Raw genomic sequence first — 24,641 nt, 5'->3', positions numbered from 1 at the left:
AGCTCTGTATTTCTATATTCTACTGTCTGTTGGACACATCTTCATTTGGGAACCTCAGACTTTTCACTGAAATGAAATACATCAGTCTTGAGACGACTTCTACCTGTTGTCCACACATCATAGATTCAGGTGGACTACATTTCCTGATCATCTTCCTGCTAGTTGTGACCATATGGCTAATTTATCTCCAATATAATGTGAATAGGAGTTCTACATGTATTCTTCTGCACACATTTACCTTTTCCCATCTTGCAGGATGGGCCCTGGAATGGGATAACAGCAGATGTTTGACCTTGGAGGCCACATGTTGAACTAGAGTGGTCAAGCCTGGGTTCTAGGGTGATTGCGTGGAGCAGAATCTTTCATCCTGGAATGCCTACCCTAGACTGTTTTGTACAGATAAACTTCTTTTGTATAATGACTCAAGATGACATTTTTTTGGTATTTATGTTATAGCATTTTAGGCATATCTTAACCTCTATAAGAATCGTCACTCTTGTAGGTATTAGAGATAAAACTGAATAATACAGGTAAAATTACAGGTAATAATACAGGTAAGATATATTCTGACTAGAGGATCTTAGTCCATATCTCATGCCTAAAATGCTTTGGATATAAAGATGTAGTTTTATGAAAGGAGCTCTGGACTTGGGTCAACAAACTTTTCAACTCTGCTGCAAGATAATTGTTTGATTTGGGGTAGTATAGTGTAGCAAATCCATTATCTTAAGGCACGGTGCCCCTGATATTTCTGCATTTAAGAAAAAACACTTGAGGTCTGTGCTTAACTTCTTTTTAAGTTTGTACTATAAGTTATGAAGTCATTTTGTCAAAATGATTCTTGAAATCTTAATTCCTTTTTTAAAGTTCCTATTGACTAGAAATGAAGTAACTGATATTTTGTGTGGAATATTTGTGCATGTTGGATGTGGGAAGGAAAGAAAAATGAGGTCCTGAATAAGTAAAATGCCTTCATTCTCCTCCCACCCCCACCTTGTCCCACTCTGCTATCCTTCTTTCCTTCCTACTTTACTGAATTTTACTCTTAACCAGTAAATATTTTTGTGGAAACTGAAGAATCCATCAGAGTTTGTCTGGTTTGATTGGTGTGAGGGGCAGGAATTACCTGGGGGATGTATATTAATAAAGGAAAATCAAGAGCTTCATGAATCTTTCGAAACCAGCATCCAAGGTAATTATAGTATAGATGGTCCAAGGAACACATTTTGAGAAACGGTGCTTTACAGGGCATTAATTCTTTCCATCTTTCATTTTTCTGGTGACTTTGCCTTCTGTACATGTCCAGCACTATGGCTGAAATGTTTGAAATGTTTGTGATATAGTCGAAGACACTATCTTAACTCTCAAGTACTCTTTGGTAATAAAAACATTAGTTAATTATGTGAGTTTTGTTTTTGTTTTTTTGAGCCTTCATGGGAAGTATTCTAGTTATACTGTTGTATTTGTTCAAAGGCTCTTTTTGATTTGCCTTATAATTTATTGTATTGAATTCATTATATGTATTGATTTCTTTATTTTCAACCTAGCTAGAAACCCTGTATGTTTTTGAAGGTTTTTGATGTTAAGTTTTCTTTGTGTGGTAAATAGAATTTCATCTTAATTACAGTGCAAAGTTTTTACCCTGTGATTTATGGAATGACATTAAAAAACACACCCAAGTTTCCAGTATCCTGTTGCTCTATTCAGCATGCTTTAGGGCCATTGTTAAAACGAAAACCAAAATTCTTTAAAATCAAGATGATTACTTGCACAAAGAAAATTATACTAGATGATATCATTTGAATTTAATAGTTAATTATAAGTGTTGGAACTAATACATGTTTAAAGAAAAATAGTATGACTAAACTTGATATTTCTATCAATCAGTTTTTCCCTTTTAATTTTTTTAAGTAAACTAATGATAATCTATAGATTCATGTTTTGCATTTTAAGTACTCAGTGATGATTTTGTAAATGGCTTTGTTCTAATTTGTACAGTTCTTCAGGAAACAATACTATATTTTAATGTCTAGCTTAAATTTATTTTGCCTCTGTAATTTTAAATACATAGATTTTCTTGTTAAAATAGATTTTACATTTGAAGTAATTTTAATGAATCTTAACTAATGGTCAAGAAAACAGAAACCTCCAAGTATGTCAGAGGGTTTGAGTCATTAGCAATCTAGGGTCACTTTAAAGAATTTAGGTCATACAAAACCAGGCTAGTTCATTTCCAGTTTACCCTGCTGTTATTGTGTTAGCCCTTTGAGCTTTCAACCTTCTTCTTTGGTAAGATCTGGATTCTGTTTTTCTATCTTAATGCTGTGATACCATCAAAATTATTTCTCAGTTTTTCATCCTCTGAGATGCTGCTTCTGAAATTGGCAGGTATATTTAGAAAAGCAGCTCAATAAAGATGGATCTAGATCTCTGAGCTTCCTACTTGTCTTGCATATCGGTTTCATAGTTCTTTATTACATTTTTAGCTCTCTGATGACTCTCAGCAGTTTGCTTAAAGAAAAAAAAACCAGTTCTCCTGGATTTTCTCTTTCAGTTGTGATAAATGGAATCACAAAATTCCCAGGTTTTGGATGTAAAAGTAGTTTTTGAATGTGGTAGTGGTGTTTTGTTGAAGTAGCAAAAATTGAGGTGAATCTTGAATTAAAGATATCTTTGTCTTGAACTCTGTGAAATAGAAATATTTTTAAATGGTATGCCAAAGATTTTATTAGTAGAAAATGTCTATTAAATACGTAGTATAGAATTAAAACCACGAGTGAATGCACGGAAATACAAGCTGTTAAACTAAGGGCAACAGAACACTTAAAATTTTTCTATTTATAATTATTTTGTGTTTATTAGTCATTTGATAGCATTTATTTGCAATATGTAGCAGAAGGCACCGAGATTTAGGAAAAACAATGGCAGGAAGAAAATCTTTAACCTTTTATATAAAGGGCTATTTTTAAAAATGTTTTATTTATGAAAGCTTTTCTTTGAATCTGTTCACTGACTTCTTGCAGATTGGGTAAAGAGAATCTTGATATTTGGAAATGACATTGAATGTTAAGAATTGCTGTGTTAGGGACGCCTGACTGGCTCAGTGGTTGAGGGGGTGTGATCCCAGGGTCCCAGGGATTGAGTCCCCCCATCGGGCTCCCTTCAGGGAGCCTGCTTCTCCCTCTGCCTATATCTCTGCCTCTCTCTGCCTATCATGAATAAATAAATAAAATCTTAAAAAAAGATTGCTGCATTAAGGTATAGCACTTTTCTGAATAAAGGAAAAGTAAATAGGAACAAAACTAAATAACAACAAAATAGAAGTTGCAGAGAGAATATCCTGAGGTAGAGCATCCTAATCACCTGACACTGATTTCTCAGTGATCCTGGGAAGATGACCTGAGACCATGTTAGTAGATGACCGCTATGGTGATCAAAAGAAATCATTAAAGTGTATTAATGATTTTCAGACAATAGGTGGTCTTACGTTTTTCCTTAAAGTAAATATTAAAAATGAAAATTCTCTTCTTAAAAGTTCTGTTTACATTCTTAAAAATTCCTATCAGATCATGTTAAATCACAAGGAGCTGTATTTTTATCACATTTTCATAAGCATATATACTTACTAGAGCATATAATGTAAAATACACGGTTCCGGGTAGGTGTACAGCTCAGTGAATTACCATAACTATAACTATAATCTAGGTTGAGAAATAAAATATAACTTGCATTCAGAAGCTTCCTCATGCCCCTACTCAAATTTCTTTTTCTTCTCCAAAGGTAATCATCAGTCTGACTTAAAGCAACCTTAATAGTAAATGGGAAAAATTACAGTTGTGACTTAAAATTTGTCAAACCATTAAATTAATCTTTCTTGTCAATTAGAAATGTCTAGGAAAATGAAAAAAGTGGTGAAACTAATACTCATTTAGTATACTGTAATTTAAAACCTTAGAAACATTGAGAGAGTTTTTATTTGTAAAAAAGTTATCAAGAGTAATCTGAACGGTGTTTGCCTTCTTGTTGTGTAACTTAAGATATGGAGTCAGCATCTTTTTTATGTCTTGATGAGTTATCATATTCCATTCTAAGTTTGAATCAGTTTCTAACATTTTATCCTTTGCATTTTCATTGTGAAATTTCTTAGAGTTCCTTTATTTTTTAATTTAATTTTATTATTATTTTTAAAGATTTTATTTATTCATTAATGAGAGACAGAGAAAGGCAGAAATACAGGTAGAGGGAGAAGCAGGCTCCCTACAGAGAGCCTGATGTGGGACTCTATCCCAGGACCCAAACCCAAAAGATGCTCAACTACTGAGCCACCCAGGTGCCCCTCTGAGAGTTCCTTTAATATGAAGTATTTTGTTAGCCTCACATCTTTGGGGCATCATCATTTGTGTGTGTATGTGTGTCACAATAACTTTTGTCATTTATGTAAATAAGTTTGCCTTCACTAACTTCCTCTGGCTGCATATCTCATGTTTCTTGAAAGACAGCATTGTCAACATTGCCATGGTTAGCGATTCTTCTATAACTCCATTTATATTTAGTTTTGACTTTCACTTCTACCATCTAACACTGTTTTGTTTCTTGGCTGAACTTAGTATTCATTGGCCAGTTCTCTTTCAGTTATCTGTTCTTTGTAAATGTCACATAGGTTTAGCAGCGGAGACAAGAGGTAGCAATACTACATTTTTGTTGTCTGTATATGCACTGAACAACAGATATACAGTGACCAGTCCAAAAGACCTTGAAAAATGTAATGTGATTGATCACTAACTCATGTAGTGATTTGTGGACTGAGAGCTGGCAGCTTTATACTCATTTATATTCCATCATCAAGGTATATAAATTCCAGTTGTTTCATGTCGTTGTCAACACTTGGTATTGTCAGTGTATTTCTTTTCTTTTTAAAATTTGAGTTAATGGGTTAATATATAAAGTACTTACTTGTGTTGTAGGCATCATCCCTCTTAATCCATCATTCCCATTTTGCAAATGAAACAGGCACAGACAAGTTAAATAACTGTCACCCTATCCTACAGTAAACAAATGATGGAGCCGGGATTTGAATTCTGGCCGACTTGCCTCAGACCCTATGTTCTTAAGTTTTGGACTATATAAATTATATAAATTAAAAGGTTGAAAATAGAGTAGAAAATATTGTTTGCTTATGTAATTTGAATGTTTAGGAGGTTTGAAGAAATTTTAATACTTGATGTTACATGTTATAAAGAAACACATTAAAATGGACAAGTAATTCCAAGAAAGCTGTAGAATGTTTCTATGTATTTCTCAAACTGATAGATTAAATTTATGACTGTATACGTGTGTATATGTGTGCCTCAGGATTTCTGAACTTTGGCTCTGTTGGCATTTTGGGCTGGATAGTTCTTCATTGTGGGGGACTGTCCTATATGTTACAGGATGTGTAGCAGCATCCCTCATCTCTTACCCACTACAATCTAATAGTACTCCCCAAGTTGGTGTGACAGGCAAAGATGTCATCTCTGGACATTGCCACATGTCCACTAGGGAGCAAAATCACCCTTCTTTGAGAACCAATACTATAATAAGGATTCTCATTAATAGACTCCTTTTTTATTCTTAGATATATTTTAAATATTTTTCATTTTTATAATTTGGAAAAGCCAGGTGTTTACATTTACAGTATCAAATCTCAGAGCAGTAATGATAGCTATACTAATCATGTGAGTACAGTTAAGCATGAGTGAGCTGTTACTGTTGGTTTACTTGAAACCAAATGCAAACTACCCTAAACAGGTATTATGCCAAGAAAATGAAAGAAATCAAAATATTCTGCAGCATTTTGTGACATTAGATTGAGAAAAAGCCAAATTTGTACAATTAGAGAAGGAGACAAAAAGGAAGCTTGTTAATGAAGATAAGAAAGGCGTTCTGACAGCAATGTATTCCAGCTCTATTTAGTATTTGCTCTCTGTGTGGACCTTGGAAGTTTAACTCTGTTTTGTGAATTAGAGTACTGTTTTCCATTTTTGGGACCATTGAATCCGTAGCAATTTCAAGCCCAATCCAAATTGTTTGTTCATAAGGAAGCTAATGTGTATGTTTACCCTTATTTTCACTACTGGATGGTATCATTTTCCTATTTGGTTGAGAAAACTTAAAAGAACAGGTTATCTTAAGTACATATTTAGTGATGTGATACCTGGTTTGGTTTTGTTTTCCATTGATCTTCATATCCTTCACCATTTTTTATTGGCATGTTCATCTTATTCAGCAATGTCGTTAGCATGTATTAAATTATGAAACATTAATATTTAAGACTTTGCCATTTGTATTAGAATTTTCTGCCTAATTGGAAATTTGCTTTAAATCCAATTATAATTTTTAACTTTAGAGCCCTTTTTAGCATGTAGTTTAAAACTTGGTATTTTGATACAAAACAGGCTTATAATTGTCTAGTATTTTTTTCTCTTGAGGGGTTTTTCCAATCTGTCCCTTCCTTCCAAACATTTAGCTTTTTATCCAGTCCGAACTTATCATATTTGTTATAAGAAGGGAATTGATTATACTTTTCCCTAAATTATCTCAGAGTTAGGTAAAATGTTTAAAACACGAGGATCTGGGATACATGGGTGGCTCAGCAGTTGAGCATCTGCCTTGGGCTCAGGTGTGACCCCAGGGTCCATAATTGAGTCCCACATCTGTCTCCGTTTGAGGAACCTACTTCTCCCTCTGCCTATGTCTGCGCCTCTCGCTCGCTCTCTCATGAATAAATAAATAAAATCTTAAAATAAATAAATAAAATTCAAGGATCCATGTGTTTGGGAGAAGGTTAAAATGAAATCATGGACAACAAAATGACAAAAACCTAAATGATAGAATACCATTCATTGCCAAGTTGCTGTGTTCAGAGAAGTTAGGAAAATGAAAGGTCAAGAAGTTGAGTAAAATTAAGATGAAAAGGCCATATACATGCAGATAACTTTTGAATCCATATCTGTAGGGAATGCTCTTAGAAGTGCCACTGTAAATAAATATGTTTAATTTTATTAAACTCAGTGTTTCCCAAGGTTATATATCCATAGAACCCCTCTTCGGATTTTTGATGAAACGAAAAATACCGACATCTTGTGGATTAGTATTTTTTGGAACATACTTTGAGAATGGGCTTTGACTATGAAGTCAGGTCTCTGGTAAAAAGCGAAGGTATAAATCAGCTAAAACGTACTCCTCTATCATTGTGTAATGGCTTTCTAAAACTTAGCTTCTAAAATGCAAAATTTTAAGATATTGGTAAAGGATAGGGTGAAAAAAAATCTCTATTTTTTTTTTTTTGTATTCTGTGAGAAATATGAATCTGTAAGTAACCTATTTATTCTTCATTGAATTGTTTGAGAATTTTTGAGAGGTATGTAATTGTTTAGACCAGGGGTTGGCAAACTAGAGTTCTTGGGTCAAATCCGACCGACTGTCTTTTTTAGTAAGTTTTATTGGAACACAGCCAGGTACATGTTTATATACGGTCTATGGCTGCTGTTGTGCTATGGTGGAATGTTGAGGAGTTGTGATAGAGACCACATAGCTCACAGAATCTAAAGTATTATTTGACTCTTTACAGCAAATATTTGTTGACCCCCAGGTTAGTGAGGGGTGGGGGAGTCTTTCTGCCTCCTTTTCACTTTAAATGTGCTTCATCTCTGTGTACTCTGAACTTCCATACCTGAAGTTCTTGAAGTTAAGTTATCTGCATTTCATCTTCTGTAAAGAAAATTCCTTGGGAAGTCAAGTTGAAGTGTGTTCTAGAGGTTTTAAACTCTACTAATATGCAGAATTCCATAGTTTTGCTTTTCTCTAGGATTAAACTGTCAAGCAGTTATGCTGTCATACTTAGCTATTTCTTGCTGCAAACCTTTATCAATTTGATGGAACTCATAGTAGGGTAATACAGTCAATAGAACTAGCTAACATCTGTTGAGTGTTGTGTACCAGGCCCTGTTCTAAGCACTTTACGTATATGATCCCATTTACTCCTTGCAACAACTCTGTGAAGTAGGTAGTATTATCCCCACTGTATAGATGAGGAGATTAAAGCATAGGGAGGTTAAGTAATTTGCTTAAGGTCCTAAAGATAATACTTTGGAAGGGTCTTTCAGTAGTTAGGTGGCTAGTTCATGAGGACCTTAACATGCCCTAACCCCGTTTCTTTCCTCTAGACGATGATACTTCTGTCAAGCCTTATACTCGGAGCTAGTATGTTAAACTTTGGTGCTCTATCATTCTGAACTCTAAGAAGGCCTTCTGATTCATCATTATGTCCTACCCATCAACATATGATACTTTCACAAGGCAGTTAGTCTGATCACTATAAACATACATCAGATCTCTTCACAACCTTGTTCTTTGTGAGGTTCCATTTCTTTTACTGTATCTCTGCTCAGTCATCTTCTCAGAAATGTCCTCGCTGACCATATTATCTAAAATAGTCTCCTTCACATCCACCTTACTTTCTATTACTTGTCACTCAGAAGTATTTTATTTATAGGCTCCTTTCCCCCATTAGAATATAAGCCTGGTGCAAGGACTTTATCTTTTCACTTCAAAATAGAGTAGGTATATTTTCTACAATTCTTGGCATCCCTTTTCCATAACTGGAACCTAACTGCCCTCCCAACACACTTGCCTCCTCATTCCTTGATTCATCAGATGAGTTCTGGGCATACTTCTTGCTACCTCTGACAGGCCACTCTTCCATTGTCATCTTTGAATGTTCCCATTTATTCCACTCTGTCCTCATCTTTGTACTCTTAGATAAAATTCCCAAGGCCCCATTTTTTTCTTCCTTGATGATTATAATTTCTGGTTCTCAGTCGTCTCTCTCCCTCTCCCTCCTGATTTGATGATAGGTTTTTTTTTTTTTTTAAGATTTTATTTATTTGAGAGAGTGCACAGGAGCACACAAGCAGGGAGAGGAGCAGAGGGAGAAGCAGACTCCCCACTGAGCAAGGAGCTGGAGCCCTTCGCTGGGATCATGGCCTGAGCTGAAGGCAGACACCCCCAACTGAACCACCCACGTGGCCCTTGATGGATGATACTTTTTTCTTTTTTTTTTTTTTTTTAAGATTTTATTTATTTGTTCATGAGACACACACACACACACACACAGGCAGAGACACAGGCAGAGACACAGGCAGAGGAAGAAGCAGGCTCCTTGCAAAGAGCCCGATGCAGGACTAGATCCCAGGCCTCCAGATTCACGCCCTGGGCCAAAGGCAAGCACTCAACCGCTGAGCCACCCAGGCGTCCTGATGATACTTTTTAATAGCAGTTCTTTCTTTTGTTTTTCAGCTCTTATCTTTAGGTATCCACAGGTATGGTCAGACCCTAGAGTCATCACTGGGACTGGTTGTGCCTTTATCGTGAGCTCTGAATTTCTGCTTTTGACGTAGGGATAAGGTGTCTATATATGTTAGTGAGGTTCTGTAATTCAGTCTTTCTCAAAGTCTTATATGCATCAGGATCACCTGGAGAGCCTTGTTAAATCCTGAATACTGGGTCATACCCTTAGGTGTGGTTTGATGCCCCTGAATTTGCATTTCTGTCATATTCATAGATAATGCTGAGGCAGGTAGGAACCTACATTTTGAGGAACACTGCTCTAATTAATAGTCCTCCCTCCCCCGTCAAGACCAATACCAAAAGTTTCTACTCTGCTTCAAGCTTCATTCACATTCTTGCTTTCTTTACTTTCTGTGAATGATTTCTAACATTACTTTCCTCGGGTAAAGGCCTTCTAAAGAGATATTTCTCACATTTTCTCTTCTTGAAATGAGAGTTTTTCTCTTCATGTTTTCTCTTCTTTCCTTCAGTGCTGTTCTTTTCTACCTTGTTTTTTGTCTCATTTTCAGTTGATTTTGTTGATTTTTGGCTCTTTATCAGTTAACTTTGTGTCTTAGTTTAAAATCAGTTTCTCCTACAGTAAATTGGCTTTTTTTCTACTCTCCAGATATGATTAGATAAATTATTTCCCTCAAAGTATTGTTCTAGTTTCTCTCCCTTCTTTCCTCTGCCAAACTTTTTTGGAAGAAAACTAATGGCTCAACTGCTTTGGTAGATAATGTCATGATTTCTTATAATCTGTTTTAGTTTCCAGAGTTTTATTGGACAAGTCCATTTACTGGTCAAATGACTCCTAAGTCACTAAATGCAGATATCTCTTCCAGCCTATGTAGTATTTGATACTAACTCTACCCTTTCGAATTTCTCTTCCTTTGCTTTTTTATTTAGTCAGTGGTTTTTAGAGTTTTCACTGTTCTGGTTGCTTCTATTTTTGTTTACATCAATACCCTTTAAACCGTCTCTGCTTTTTCTTGAAGCTTGGAATACTTTCCTGACGATCTAAATCTGTGCTAATATGGGAGCCGGTAACCAAAGTCTCACTTGAAATATGGCCAGTTCAGACTGAGATAGATATTCTGTTAGTATATAATACACCCTGGGACTTTCAAGATTTAAGATGAAAAAAGAGAATGTAAAATATCTCACTAAATTTTAAAATATTGGGTAGCCCCAGTGGCTCAGCGGTTTAGCGCCACTTTCAGCCAGGGGTGGGATCCTGGGGTCGCGGGATCCTGGGGTCCCGGGATCAAGTCCCATGTCGGGCTCCCTCTATGGAGCCTACTTCTGCCTCTGCCTGTGTCTCTGCCTCTCTCTCTCTGTCTCTCATGAATAAATAAATAAAAATTAAAATTAAAAAATACTGATTATATGTTGATAATATTTCAGATACATTGGGTTAAATAAAAATATTGCTAAAATTAGTCTATCTGTTTCTCTTTTCATTTTTTAAAATTTTTGTTAGGGTTTTATTTATTTACTTGAGAGAGAGCATGGGTGGTGAGGGGGAGGGGCAGAGGGAGATGGAGAAGCAGACTTCCCACCAAGCAGGGAGCCCTAAATCAATCCAGGGCTTGATTCCAGGACCCTAGGATTGACCTGAGCAAAGGCAGGCATTTAATCAGCTGAGCTACCCAGGTGCCCCTCTTTCTCTTTTTAAATACAGCTGTTATCTTTGTGGTTTGATTATATTTCTGTTCAACAATTATCTAAATTTTATCTTTCTTTAAGGATCTTCCAGATCAGTTTTCCATCTAATACAAATTTTCCATCTAATACAAATTGTAATACCAGCCTTGTGAAACATTTACTCCCCACCCATAATATACAAAGGTTCTTTAGAACCTCAGTAATTCCCCATAGTGCCTTTCATATATTGGGATATAGAAATATGAAAAATATATGTACATATACATGAACACAAATAAATGACGTGGCTAGTATTACCACTCTATCAAAGAGGATAGCCTTTGTGATGTTTTTGCTCAATCTGATGGGAAATATGAGAGATTGATGTGAAGGCAAGGAGAGACCTTACTCTGCTCTGAGATATTAAAAATCTGACCTGTGTTTCCCCCAAATATATTCAGTCACTCCAGGCCACTCTAATGGTTCTGGACTATGCTGTTGTGATTTTACTGCCATCTTGTGTCAGGATTAGGAAACTGTAGTCCAGCATTTGTCTAATCCCTCACCCTGCCTCCTGCTGGAGAAAGTAGGCAGTCTTTCCTCTGCATGTGGGCCTGCTGTTCTTCTTCATCCCCTAGTTAAGTTATTAATAAGAGCTCATTTAATTTCAGTGTAGGAAATCTTTATTCTCCTTCTTGGAGTAGTCTTTCCTTGGCTTCTCTGATAACTTACCAGTTTCCCTCATGTTTCTGTGGCTGTTCTGTTTCATTCTCCGCCCATTTCTCTTCCAATGTAATTTTTTAGTCCTAGAATTCTGAGCCCTACCCAAGGCTTTAAATACTGCTTATTTAAAGAACAATTTATAGTTACAGCCAGAAAATCTGCAATATCGTCACTGGTGTGTCTAGTTGCCTACTCAATGGATGTTACATGTGCATCTCAGACTTAACACATTCAAATCTAAACGTGGCTCTCCTACCCCACCCCAGTTTCTCAAATCTGTTTTTCTCATTTCAATAATCCATCATGCCAGAATTCTGGAAATCATCTTGGCATCCCATCTCTCATACTCGTTAGTCAGACATTTACCATGTCCCATTGAGTCTACAAAGATGCATTCTAGTGCATATTAAAGTGCTCCCTTCCTCTAGCCTTATTTTTTTGTTGTTGTTTTTTGCTCTAGCCTTCCTTATTTAAGCTACTACCATCTCTTGTCTACATGAGTAAGCTCCTAGTCTCCTTCATACACTCTTGACTGCATTCACATGTTTCATGTTTATTTGCTAATATCAGCCTCTTCTAGCCTGAGAGTTCCATGATGGAGGTGTGACTGCATGCAAATGGTTTACCACTGGGTCCTCAGCACTTTGGTACAGTTCCTAAGACCTGTATAATTCATATATAGCCACTCAGCTCTCAGTGATGTTGATAAGGCTTCTGTAGTTTTGCTGATTGAGCTTGAACGCAGTAGAATTTCTTGGATGCTTTATTGTGGCATTAGTATTTTGTCTGTGTTCATTTATCGTAAATGAGTTTTAGCTGTTTTATACTTGGTCCAGAAAATGTGTAAGGACAGTATATATTTTGGGTATTAATCTGCTAATGACTACTTATATGTTAGGAACTGCTGATCAGTATGCTGAAATTTTCTGAGCATTTGAAATTTCATGCCATTGGTTTGTCTCTTAGTGTTCTTCTGTCTGAAATTCAGTGTTCCTTAATTTTAATATGGAAATACCCTTGCTAAATGTGCAGTTAAAGCCTGTTTGATGCCAAGTGTTCCTTTAAATGGAGGCTCAGGTCTTGATAGTTTCATTTAATAATTTTAGTTTGCTTTGATTTAAAGTTGGTTCTGCCTTATAAAAAGTAGAGGTAATTTATTAAAAGCTGATGTTTAGAGATAAGCAACAATCTGTACACTAAGGATGGAAACTCAAGAGAACAGGGACTTAATAAGTATATATCAGGGTTTCTTAACCTGGTATTTGGTATTTGGTATTACTAACATTTTGGGTCAGATAGTTTTTTGTTGTGTGTGTGTATGGGACCTGTCCTAGGCATTGTAGGGTTTTAGTGGCATCCCTGGTCCCTACCCACCAGTGGCAACACTTCCTCTCCAGTTGTGACAACAGAAATGTCTGTAGACATTGCCGAATTGGAATGTGGGAAGCAAAATCACAGCAGTTGAATACCGGTAGTATATACTGTCCTTAGAAGTGAATAAAAGTCCATGAAATGTCTCACTTGGGAAATCTTTGGCATTCTGTAGATGTCTTTGAGAGTATGGCAATTGTGTAGAATATTTTTAATGGCAAACAGAAGACTATAGTCATGTTTTTCACATCATAACATTTCTGTGTTTGCTTAGAATATAGTAGTTTTTGCTCTTAACCATGTGATTCTACCTCCAAACTGAAAAAATGTACGCATTCTAAATCCTTTATCACTGGTAAAGTTTCATTTTGTGGACTAACACTAGAAGTTAGGTGTGATGGGGTACCTGGGTGGCTCAGTCAGTTAAGCATCTGACTCTTGGTTTCAGCTCAGCTCATAATCTCATGATTGTGAAATCAAGCCCTGAGTGGGCTCAGTGTAGAGTCTGCCTCAGATTGTCTCTCCCTTTCCCTTTGCTGCTATGCCCCCCACCCTTGCTCATACTGTTTCTCTCTCTAATAATTTTTTTTTTTAAAGTGAGGTGATGGTTAAAAAATAAAGTGGAGGGTACCAAGATTACAACATAAAGAGTATCTTAAAATCAGAGCTTTTGCCATTTGTATTGTGTATATAAGTGACAGGATATAATGCACTTTTTTTTTTTTTCCTTCAAAGGGACATGAGAGATGGCTTTAGAAGAAAAAGTTTCTATTCTTCCCATTATGCGAGAGACCGGTCTCCTCATAAAAGAGACACTCCTTTTTTCAGAGAATCACCTGTAGGTCGAAAGGATTCTCCGCACAGCAGGTCTGGTTCCAGTGTCAGTAGTAGAAGCTACTCTCCAGAAAGAAGCAAAACATATTCTTTCCACCAATCTCAACATAGAAGTATGTATTTTTAAGATTTCTTTTACAACCTCCACTAATGAGAATGTACTGATTCAGATTGCTTTATGGGTGTTGTAAGATATATTTTCTTAACCTTTTATTTTGAAAATTTTGGAAACTTATAGAAAAGTTGAAAGAATAGTATAATGAATAACACACATTTTTGGGAACCATTTCAAGTTATGGTTCACATTGACATCTCACTTCTAATTTGCCACAGAAAAGGTGTGTTTGTAATCATGCTGGAAAGTTATATACTCTTAATCTTTTCTGCTAGTTCTTGTGCTAGTCCATCCTCTTTAGTCTTCTGTCACTAGAAGATATCTGTATTTATATATTTGATAGTATACTTTTTGTGAAAAATATCAGTGGTTTCCCCTAAATATAAGGTATATAGCCTTACAGATTGTATTTTTTTATTTTTTTATTTTATTTTTTATTTTTTTTATGATAGACGTAGAGAGAGAGAAAGAGAGGCAGAGACACAGGCAGAGGGATAAGCAGGCTTCATGCTGGGAGCCCAAAGCGGGACTTGATCCCGGGACTCCAGGATTGTGCCCTGGGCCAAAGGCAGGTGCCAAACCACTGAGCCACCCAGGGATCCCCCTTACAGATTTTAGAGCTAAAAAAGCTACTTAGGTTAATTTTTTTTTCCAACCTCCAATTTGTTGTTGGTTTTTAAATTCAGAGTACCTAGACATGCATGGCATTGTGTGCAATCATAGCATGTCATCCTGGCTGAGGTGCTTAGTATGTGTTACAATAAATAAATGAGGCAGCTTAATTTTTAGATAATCTATTTTAGCTTTCTGGACTCCCCTACCTGTAGTTGAGCTCATTCATAAACATTTCCTCATGCCTTCTTAACTTCAATATAAGAATTAGTATGTCATAAATGAGTTAACATCACATGAGCAAGTCAAGGTGAGAGAGATTCTTACTCTGGGAGTTAGAAAAATATGTCATGGAGGAAATTGACGACATTTAAGCTCATCTTTTATTTCAGATTTATTTCTACAAGTAGAAATATCTTCCTAGGTAGAGGGGATTATAAGCCATGATACAGACACCCGAAATTTAGTATATTTTTCTTGACTTTTTAGCTTCCTTCTATTAACTGTTTTTCCAAATAAGAGTATTAGTTTAACAGCATTTGCTTTCTGCATGTTGAGAATGATGGAAGATCACTTCAAATCATTAGATTGTCTCCATTGTAGCTGTTGTTGGATTCCTGTATTAATGAACATTTATCAATTTTTTGCTGTTTTCAGTGCTAGGTAGAATGGGGCTTCCAAAAAACATATTTTTGGATACATGTGTATGAATGGTCATACAGGAGGTAAGAATGTCACTTGAAGTAGATTTAAAACAAACCAAATCACTTACATATGCCTAGTTACTTAAAATAAGCATATAGTTCCAGATAACTGAAAGTTTGATTGTGGAGTTCAACTCTGCAGTTTGGTATTTTTTCCTTTGCTTCACTTTCTTCTTTGTCCTGCTCTCCCCTTTGAAGAGAATATTGTCTGAGTTCTAATGCACACTCACATGCACAGACATAAATATTAGCAAGATACCTTCTAAGAAGATATATTTTTTTGGATGTGTATGACTTAAATCCAAATCTAATGATTTGATGAAGAGGAAGAAAGTATCTTTGGAAACTGATTATGAAGGCTTTTGAACAAAACAGGAGTAAAATGGAAGCTAAAGATTGTTATTTGACAGCTTGTAGTGAACCTGTTATTTAAGATAGTTGTTAGTGAATCCATCTTATTCTCTTCATTTCTCCTCTGAAAGAGATTTTTAGGGAGACATTTTCTGTCTGCTTTCAGCCTGGTAGTTAGTGGTCAAAACTTTAGTATCCTGAGACAAAATGTTAGAGGAACCACATGTGATGCTCCTCCTGTATTAAGAGTCTCCAAAATATTTTCCCCATCTTTTGAGGCCTAATACCTTTAATATCTGGAGCGATGAAAAGATAACAAAGAAAGCTGGGAGACTAAAATATGGTGCAAATTGAGTGAAATAGAGAATAAAACTTTGGTAATGCCTTTATGTTTTGTTTTGTTTTTTAAGTCCTTCAGCTTTGAAAGTAAAATTCTTTAATCAAGAAAAAAGTTTGTTCTGGGAAAACGCTCTTTACAAGTTACTTGAGTTAATTCCTTAACTCTTTGAGCAGAGCTATTAAAATGTTTTCCTATATTCCTTTCATGTAAATAATTTTCAGAATAGTTGAATTAAGATCATCTTGCAAAAAGTTAAAAGTCTTAATTTTAAACAGTAATTTGGAAAAGTAGTTATGTTACACATTTGTGATACCAGTTCTTTTAATCTAAATGTCACTGATAATGATGGCACCTTGCTTTTCTTCAGAAAAGGACTGAGAAACCAAGTCCTTGAATTATCAGTCATTTAAACTGGGTTAATTAGCAACAATATGTTAATTTAGTTTTTTTAGTGTACATTGAAATTTTGTCAAAGATTTTAAATGTTTCTATAAATAACAGGTAAAAATAATTACTATCTTTATGCCCTCATTTTGCTAAGTTTGACTTCTAATTTTTTACTTTTTGTTCACACTTTTCAGAATAATTTTAATTTAATAATCACTAGTGTTTTGGTCATGATAACCATTGAAAGACTGATTTCTTCATAATTCTTCTGTACATTTAATATATCTTTCATATGGTTAATTATAAGCCACAGAATGATTTTTCTACTTTTTTTTTAATCCCAACTACTTATTTTCCATTTTGTGCATAAACACACATACACATATGTATATACGTATTTTATTAGATTTTTTCTACTTAGCCTTTTGAGTTAATCCTGTGAGTCTTGTACTGCTTTAGACTAATTATCCTCTTAAAATGTTATTTTTATTCTGTACTTTATAAGAATTTTCTGCTTATCACTTAATTGGACTAACCTGTTTATACTTGTCACTTATAATAGTCACTATAATATCATTTTTTTGTTCCTTTTTGTTCATATTTACATGCTAAGTCCTAGTTAACCTTATTGCCTTTCCTTTTGTTTATTATGATACTGTTCTAATTAAAATTTTTGTGTATCTTGTATATTTCTACTTGAAGTTTATTTTTATTCCTATTTATCTAACCAAATATCTCTCCATTTGTCAACTCTCTCAGATATTTCTTTTTATCTTCTCTTTCTCAGTTGAACCTCCCTGTTTTCCTATCTTATTCTTTTGTTTAGGATAATAGCACTAATAATGACACTAGGAATCACTAAGTTCAATCTCCTGTAACGTGGGGTTCTCTGTTAAAATATTTCCTGTGATAAATTTACTATATTACAGTCCAGTCCTTCCATCTTTTATAGTTCATTTTTTATAAAACAATCTTTTCCTGTAATATCTATGTAATACTAGTTACTTGTCTTAGAGCCATTAAAATGTTTCACCTTTTATGTACTTGAAGAGTACATAATCTTGGGTTTTTTCCACCTGGGTTCAAATATATTTAATTCCTTCAATTATTCCCTTTATTTAACATTTTCAGAGCTTTGCTTCCCTGATTTTCTTTCTATTCCTTTTAAATTGTCTTGCCAGAAGTAAACTTTTATCAACTGCATTGTATTGCTGGCCCTTATTGAGACTGTAGACAATTGAAACCTAAGCCATTTTCATATATTACTGTTAAACAAAATGCCCTTCAGCCTGTATTTTTTTTAGGTGCAATTGCTTGGGTGTAGTTTATATATATATTAAAAGAAACCTAAGAATGCTAAATTTCATCTAATTAACTTTGACTTGTTTTTCTCTTCTATAGAAGTCTTCAAATCTCATTTAGTGATCCTATATATTTTATAGCAGATAAAAATAGCTTTGTTTCATTGGCAAAGGAAATAGACTTTGCGTTTTGTAGTAGTCATTAATAATTATCTTGAGTAGCACACAGCCAAATATAGAAGGCTCTAGAGATTTCTCCATTTATCTCCATTGTTTTCAACCAGTTGTGATCCCCCATCTTGTCTTCCTTTTCTCTTGAGGACTTCATGGAAGACTTTGGTGCTTTCTTGAAACTCTTAAGAAACATTTCCTCTATTAAACAGTGACACAAAGATTGCCTTGGATTGTTTTGTAAATCCACTGTGGCTCCTAGGGATGACTATTTAAATACATAGAAACTACCTCTGTTTATTTCTTTTAAACATTTGCCCATGGACTAATGTCAAATTTGTCACTGGTGCTTATACATTAATTAGGCTATGTGACATTTGATAGAATTTTAAAAATATCATTATTACAGAAGATTTGCTAGTTTATTGTTTTTGTTGGTCTTGTATCTATTTTTCTATAGTTCTGAGTTTGGGTTTAGCATCCCTTTATTTTCTTGATATCTGCAGCCATTAACAAGAATGGAAGAAAATTCTAAAGACTTATTTTCATTAGTGTTTGTTTTTTCTTCTTTTTTCTTTTTTTTTCATTTGTGTTTAGTCCTTTTTGAAGCATATCTTCTAAGATAACTAAAAATGTACAAGAATTAAAAGTATATTTTGAGAAGAGTGTATTTGGAAGATAGACTCCATTATTGTATTTCAGTGTAGTGGGAAAAGAGACATGTCTTAAGACCTTTGACTGTGAATATATTTGGAAGTCCACATGACTTTTTGGATAAGAGCTGAAATTCCAATAAATTTAGAGGTTTAATTCTACTTTTAAAAAGAAGGCTTCTTTGGTGCAGGTTTAGAATGGCAATGGTAATAGAAGTCAGATCGTGTATATTTTAGGCAGTAGAAAGGGAGGATAAACCCATTTTCCTGGTGACTGAATATCATCGTGTTTCTTGGTTGGAAAGTCACCGTATTTGTGTTCCGCATACTCATATGGTCTTTTATTCATCAGATATGTTTCACATAAATGGTTTGCCAAGCAAGGTAGATCCAGTTTTTGCCCTCTGAGTCTATGATCTGGTTAGGGAGACAAACCAATGTTCATAGGAATAGATATGGTAGGTTGACATCTGAAGGGTGAGCAGAAGTTGGTGGAAGATGTAAATGGAGAAGGATTATTGGGATGAGCTATATCCTGTAAGGAGATCTGGAACTATAATTTAGTATTTTCCTAGAAGATCTTGGACTTTAATTGATCCAGTATAATGTGCTGTTGAATTTGATTCTACAATATATTGTTCCTATTTGAGAATCTCTTGTTTACTCACAAGAGAACTTTGGCTATGAGTTTCCTAAGTGGATCCTAGGAGTACAGTTAGAGCTTTTCTAGTATCAGAATGATTGAAGTTCTAAAGCAATAATCAATTAATGATGTTTCCATATGTATAGGCATTTATAGCATCCCCGTTTAAGGGCTTATATGATCTGTCAGTGCCACACATTCAGAATATATACAGTTAGTATAATGTTTTATTTATATTTTTTTAAAAGCAGCAAGCCCATGTGGTTTTTAGCCTGATATATTAAAAGGAGAGTTCTATTTGGAGGTTCACTCCCAAATATTCATAGTTAATACATCTTTACTTCAACTTGTTACATCTCTAACCTCCTGAAGATGATTGTTTTGAGGAAGCAGAGGTGGCACAAGCTTTCTCTACCCCTTTATCTGGTTTCTTTTTTCTGTTGTTTTTTTAGTGTCTATCCCACAAGAGCATTTCTCCTGTGTCCTTTCCGTTTTCTTTCCTACCTTTTTGACCAGTAGGTCTCTGGGAAATCATGTTCTTCCTAAAACCAAGAGCCCCAAAGTTGCATATCTTTATCCATGATCCAGAAAAATAAATCTTTTCCTTAGCATCTGTTAGCCACCACATCTTCATTTGTTAGATTTTACTTTCTCTTTCAAAGCTTCAGCGTATCACAGGAGATGTGAATGTCTTACCTGTGCTGTAAAGTTTGTTTACTGATCAGATTTTCATTCAAAAATATTTTTCTTCCTGTATGTTAGGCACTGTACTAAAAATTGAAAGTTTGCAAGACACAGTCCCTAACTTACTTATCTCTAATGATGATTTTTAATATTTTTTCTATTAGCATCCTTTGTTCTTATATGAGTTATCAATAATTATAACATTTAATAGGCTTGGATTAATTTACTTCTTTTCATCATTACTTTCATCAGGAAAACAAGAATTTTCAGGAAGAAGGCATATTTCTGAAATCTTATTTTATTCAGAGTCATCAAATATTGTTGATATTCATATCAGCTCTTCTATTCAAAGAGTCACCAAATATTGTTAAATTCTTACAGTACTTCTGAATGTTCATTGGAATATTAAGTTGCTTTTCCTGCTTTGATTTCACCTCTATGGGAAGAATTTTTTTACTAATTTATGGAACTATTGTTCCTCTTCATCATCTTCCTCCCCATTTATTCTTTTACCCACTAGTACATTGACTTGGATTTCAATTTTTGTACTGCCACCTTCAGAATTTTCCTTTCCTGGTTTCTTTCTTTCATCCTGATTTGGAGTTCATTTTCTTTAGCACATTGCAGCAAAGATGTTGAGCCCTTTTGTCCTGCTCTCAAGCAGGGAGTTAGTGTCAGCTTAGAAAGAATGCATGTGAGGTGAATTTGAAGTAATGGCTAATTAGCTAAGGAATAGCATCCTGTCAGTTAAAAATATAAAGGTATGAGGAAAGAAGTGGATTTAAGAGACATTTGTATTCATAGTGTTGGCTGGAGCCATGTAAGAATAGCAAGTGAAGTTAAAAACGAGAAACACATTCACATTTAGGAAACAGTAATCAACAAGGAAGAAAGAGAAAGGTGTAGTTAGGAACATGTAGGAGGACAAAGAACTACAAAGTCATGAAAGCCCAATGGTAAAATGTTAAGCTTTATTAAATTTTTTTAAGTAATCTATGCCCAAAGTGAGGCTTGACCTTGTGACCCCAAGATTAAGAGTTGTATGCTCTACAGACTAAGCCAACCAGGTTCTCCTTTATTTTTAAATCATTAAAATGCTATAATAGAGGACAAGAAGAAAAACCTTTAGTTTTAATATAAACAGATCATTGGAAACTCTGAGATGAAGAGCTTAAGCACAGTAGGATTATTTCCATTATCTCTTGTTAGAAAATGAAAACACCCTAGAACTTAGTGGGCAAATATAAACAATTATGAATCTGCAATTTGACCTGGGTTCAGCTGGGTGGTTTTACTGGTCTGTTGGGATATTAATTAAATAGCCCAGACCTGTTTTTTAATAGATAGGGGGAATCTGTAGTTAAATGTGGTAATTCCTGCAGTGTCCATGAAATTTGGTATTGAAATCAATAAACACAGCACCAGTGGTGTGTTGGTAAACTGCCTCTTTAGGGGAACAGCATGAGTGATTTGCCGTGGAGTGAATACTGCCATAATGACTGACCTCAGGTTACTGATGTGGAGTCACTGAACTTGCAGTTGGGAAGAGATATGGACACGCTACTCTTGTCAATAGTTTGAGCCCTCCCCAGACTCCAGACACTCTTGGAAAATATCAGTGTTCTCATCTCTTGATCTATAAAGAATGGGAGACAAGTTACAAAATAAACACGTAATAAAACAAGATCAAGTAGATGGGTGAAGAATTTTTTGTAAAAGAAACATGAAAATAAAAGTAGGAATAAATGCCAGTGTGAAAGCTCGGAACAGTTGCTGACATCAATAAGGATTTGGCTAAGAAGTGTTCAGTAATAGATAAAGATAAATCAGATGCTCAGGAGGAACAAAAATTTTCCTGATAACACAGAGACCAGTGACCAAGGGGACAAGGATATTGCATCTTGAATGGCATTCTTGCAGAAGTAGCATGGTAATATTTGCATATTTCTTCAAATACATTTCTTTCTAATTCAGGGAGCCAAAACAATTCTCAGGGGGAAAAATAAAGTAACATTGGCCATTTGGGATCTAAAATAGAAGAATTTGAAGTGTTAAAGAGTTTTTATCTTATTAGAAAGATATCAGTATATTTAGACTACTTAAGTTAATTACACCTGCATCACTAAGAGTTTGCAGGTAAGGAAGCTAACAAAATATTTACAAGATTCTAAATAAGAGACAGGGATTCTAGCAAGACCATAGCTGTGGATTTGTTATGAAGAAAATCCACGTGTGGGAGAGTGTATAAAAAGAACTAGCAAGATTTAGTAATGGGCTACTTTTGTGAGCAAGTCGGAATGACTACTTGCAGATAGCTACTGTAAGCCTAGGGAACGGATATGATATACTGTGAAAATTTTTCCAATATTCTTTGTGATTTCTAGTGGTGATTCACTGTTCTCTCTTGATTTTGTGTGTGTGTGTGTGTGTGTGTGTGTGTGTATGTGTGAGATTCTTGAGCCAATCCTTTGCCTACTTCATGGAGATTGGAGTAGATGCTTAAAGTGATGAATAAGACCTGATCCTTATCTTCAACTTTTGGTGTCTTATCATATGATCCTTTTCTCATTCCTTTCTGCTCATGCTATTCATGGTTAGCCTAATCTTAACATTTCATTGTTGTCAGACCCAATTAGCTTCTAATCTTAAAGACAGAAATTTTCTCATGTTCTGTTACTTCTCAGTGGCAGTTGTTCAGGCATCCCAATTTGAAGGCAAGGTAGAAAAGAGTTTAGGGTCACCAGCAAATGCTCAGAAGTTTCTGTTCTCATCACTCCTGCTTCTGGGTTCTTCTCTTGTCACTCCTGGGCACAGAGGTGCTGCTGTTAATTCCTCCTTGCCCACCTTTCCCTAGAGTCCATCCGTGCTGGTACCTCCTACAAACGGCAGAATGAAGGAAATCCAGAAAGAGGTGAGTTTTGAGCTAGCTTTTGATTTGGGATTGTGAAGGGGTGGGGGACTTGAATTGATAGAAGTTACAGAAATGGGAAAAGTGTATAACTGCTCCATTAGTCTTTAGTTGGAACCAGAGTTTAATTGTAGTAGATACAAGGAGTAGGATTTGGAGGGTAAATGTGAGTTGGTTGTCTGGTCCGGAATAGCCACCTCAAAGGAGTTGAGATTCGTAGAACAAACAAATCATTGACAGATAGGACCTGACAACAGTAGGATCAGGGATTTCTTTTTACCCTTTCTGTGCTCTTTACGCTGCCATCTGTAGCATCCTTTTTCTTTATCCTTTGCTTCTTGCCTATCCCTGCCCTTCATGCAACAGGTATATATGAATATATGTGGATATATGACATACCACCTGCTCTACCCTTCAGTATTTCTTTGCTTCTGCGCACTGAGAAATCTGCTTAAATTAGCCCCTGGCAGCTGAAATCAGGAAAGATCCTAAGACTACACTTGATACTATATTTGACATACCTATAGTGCTGATGTGTTTGTAAGATTTTGCTAAGTAAGAGATTAACAGCTGCTTGTTCTGTGTCTAGTCGCTATGTGTCAGAATTGAGCCTATAATTATGCCTTTAATTAGCATAGTTTGCTGTGCTGATTGGTTGAGCTCCTCACCTTCTTTCAAGGAATTGCTTATCTGAATAGAATGGAGAAGTTACTGTGTCCTAAGGGTAGAAGAACAATTTATCTTTTCACCTAATTTCTGAGTACTTCTGCGTTTTTTAAAGGACTTGAACTAGGTAGACCCTGGGTATTTAGATATAAGGTATGATACTTGCACCTCTAGGAGCTTTTGGTGCAGTGGAGTAGACTGACGCTGTCACAGTATAATGTGGAATTTGCCATGGGTAATGGAAATACAGTAGGAGTGACTACATAACATAAACCGTGTTCTTAGTCATTTGGGGATGTAGTGACGGTTGGTATCTTACTTTTGATTTTTAAGGGCCATAAGAAAAACTTTTAAACTTAGTGTGAAAGCCTTTTAATGTCACAAGTTAAAAGATTCTAGGGTTATGTCTTCTGTGAGACTGTTGGCGTTTCAGAGGTAGAATTCTGTGCCTAGAGCAGGAGTTCTCAACCTTGGTACTATTGACATTTGAGGTTGGATAATTCCTTGTGGGAGACTGCCCTGTGCATTTGTAGGGTGTTTTAGCAGCATTCCTAGCCTCTGCTTAGAATGTGCCAATGGCACTCTTCCACTTGGGGCAATGAAAAAATATCTTCACACATTGCCAGATGTCCCTGGAGAGGTGAGGGTAGTGTCTGCCGAAAGACTTTGCAGGTCTGCAGGACATTGGAAAGAGCTGTTATTCACTCTGCCCTATGTGCTCAGAAGCCTTTAGCCTCTAGGCTCCTACTTAGCAATCTTGACCAGATCAGGGAGAGCTTAAGAGGCTTTTTGACTGAAGCTGGCTTTGCCTCAGTTTCAAGGTTGTTTTGTCTCTGCTTTTGCCCTTGACTGCTTTCTTGGCCATAACCTACTGGCTAGCTTGACCAGTTTGTGTAAATCCAAACTTGGTGCCACCTTCTCCTTTTCTCTGTGATTATAATTTTGTCAGCTATTTTTAAGCAATTAAGAGCAGAGGATTTATGTTATATTTGACACAGATAATTAAATGAAATGTTTTCCTATCAGTAACAGCTCACAGTTATTTTTATGATTATATTTAAAACAATTTTCTGTTGTTGAACTGACTAATGTTTAAATCTATTTTTCTGGCTTAAGTTTATATAAAAACAGTGATATACTAGAGCACTACGTTAATGTCTGTAGT

The 24,641-nt window shown here is 35.5% G+C and overlaps 1 protein-coding gene across 50 annotated transcripts in view; it reads left to right on the top strand.

Annotated features, from left to right (window-relative positions):
• PPHLN1 (periphilin 1) overlaps positions 1-24,641 on the top strand; it is a 139,480-nt gene that overhangs the window by 43,266 nt on the left and 71,573 nt on the right. For 38 of the 50 annotated variants that reach the window (XR_012002894.1, XR_012002892.1, XR_012002890.1 and 35 more), the window contains 2 exons: positions 13,843-14,054; positions 22,757-22,813. Coding sequence is in view for 40 of the 50 variants with exons in the window: in XM_026000136.2 (XP_025855921.1) it covers positions 13,843-14,054; positions 22,757-22,813 (269 nt within the window). In the remaining 10 variants the exon portion in view is untranslated. The remainder of the gene's footprint in view (positions 1-13,842; positions 14,055-22,756; positions 22,814-24,641) is intronic. The other 12 variants (XR_012002889.1, XM_072765551.1, XM_026000140.2 and 9 more) reach the window with 1 other exon arrangement.

The sequence above is a fragment of the Vulpes vulpes genome, chromosome 8, assembly GCF_048418805.1.
Source record: "Vulpes vulpes isolate BD-2025 chromosome 8, VulVul3, whole genome shotgun sequence".
NCBI classification, from domain to species: domain Eukaryota; kingdom Metazoa; phylum Chordata; class Mammalia; order Carnivora; family Canidae; genus Vulpes; species Vulpes vulpes.
Note: the sequence above shows the minus strand (reverse complement) of the source record. Positions and strands in the feature narration are given on the sequence as shown.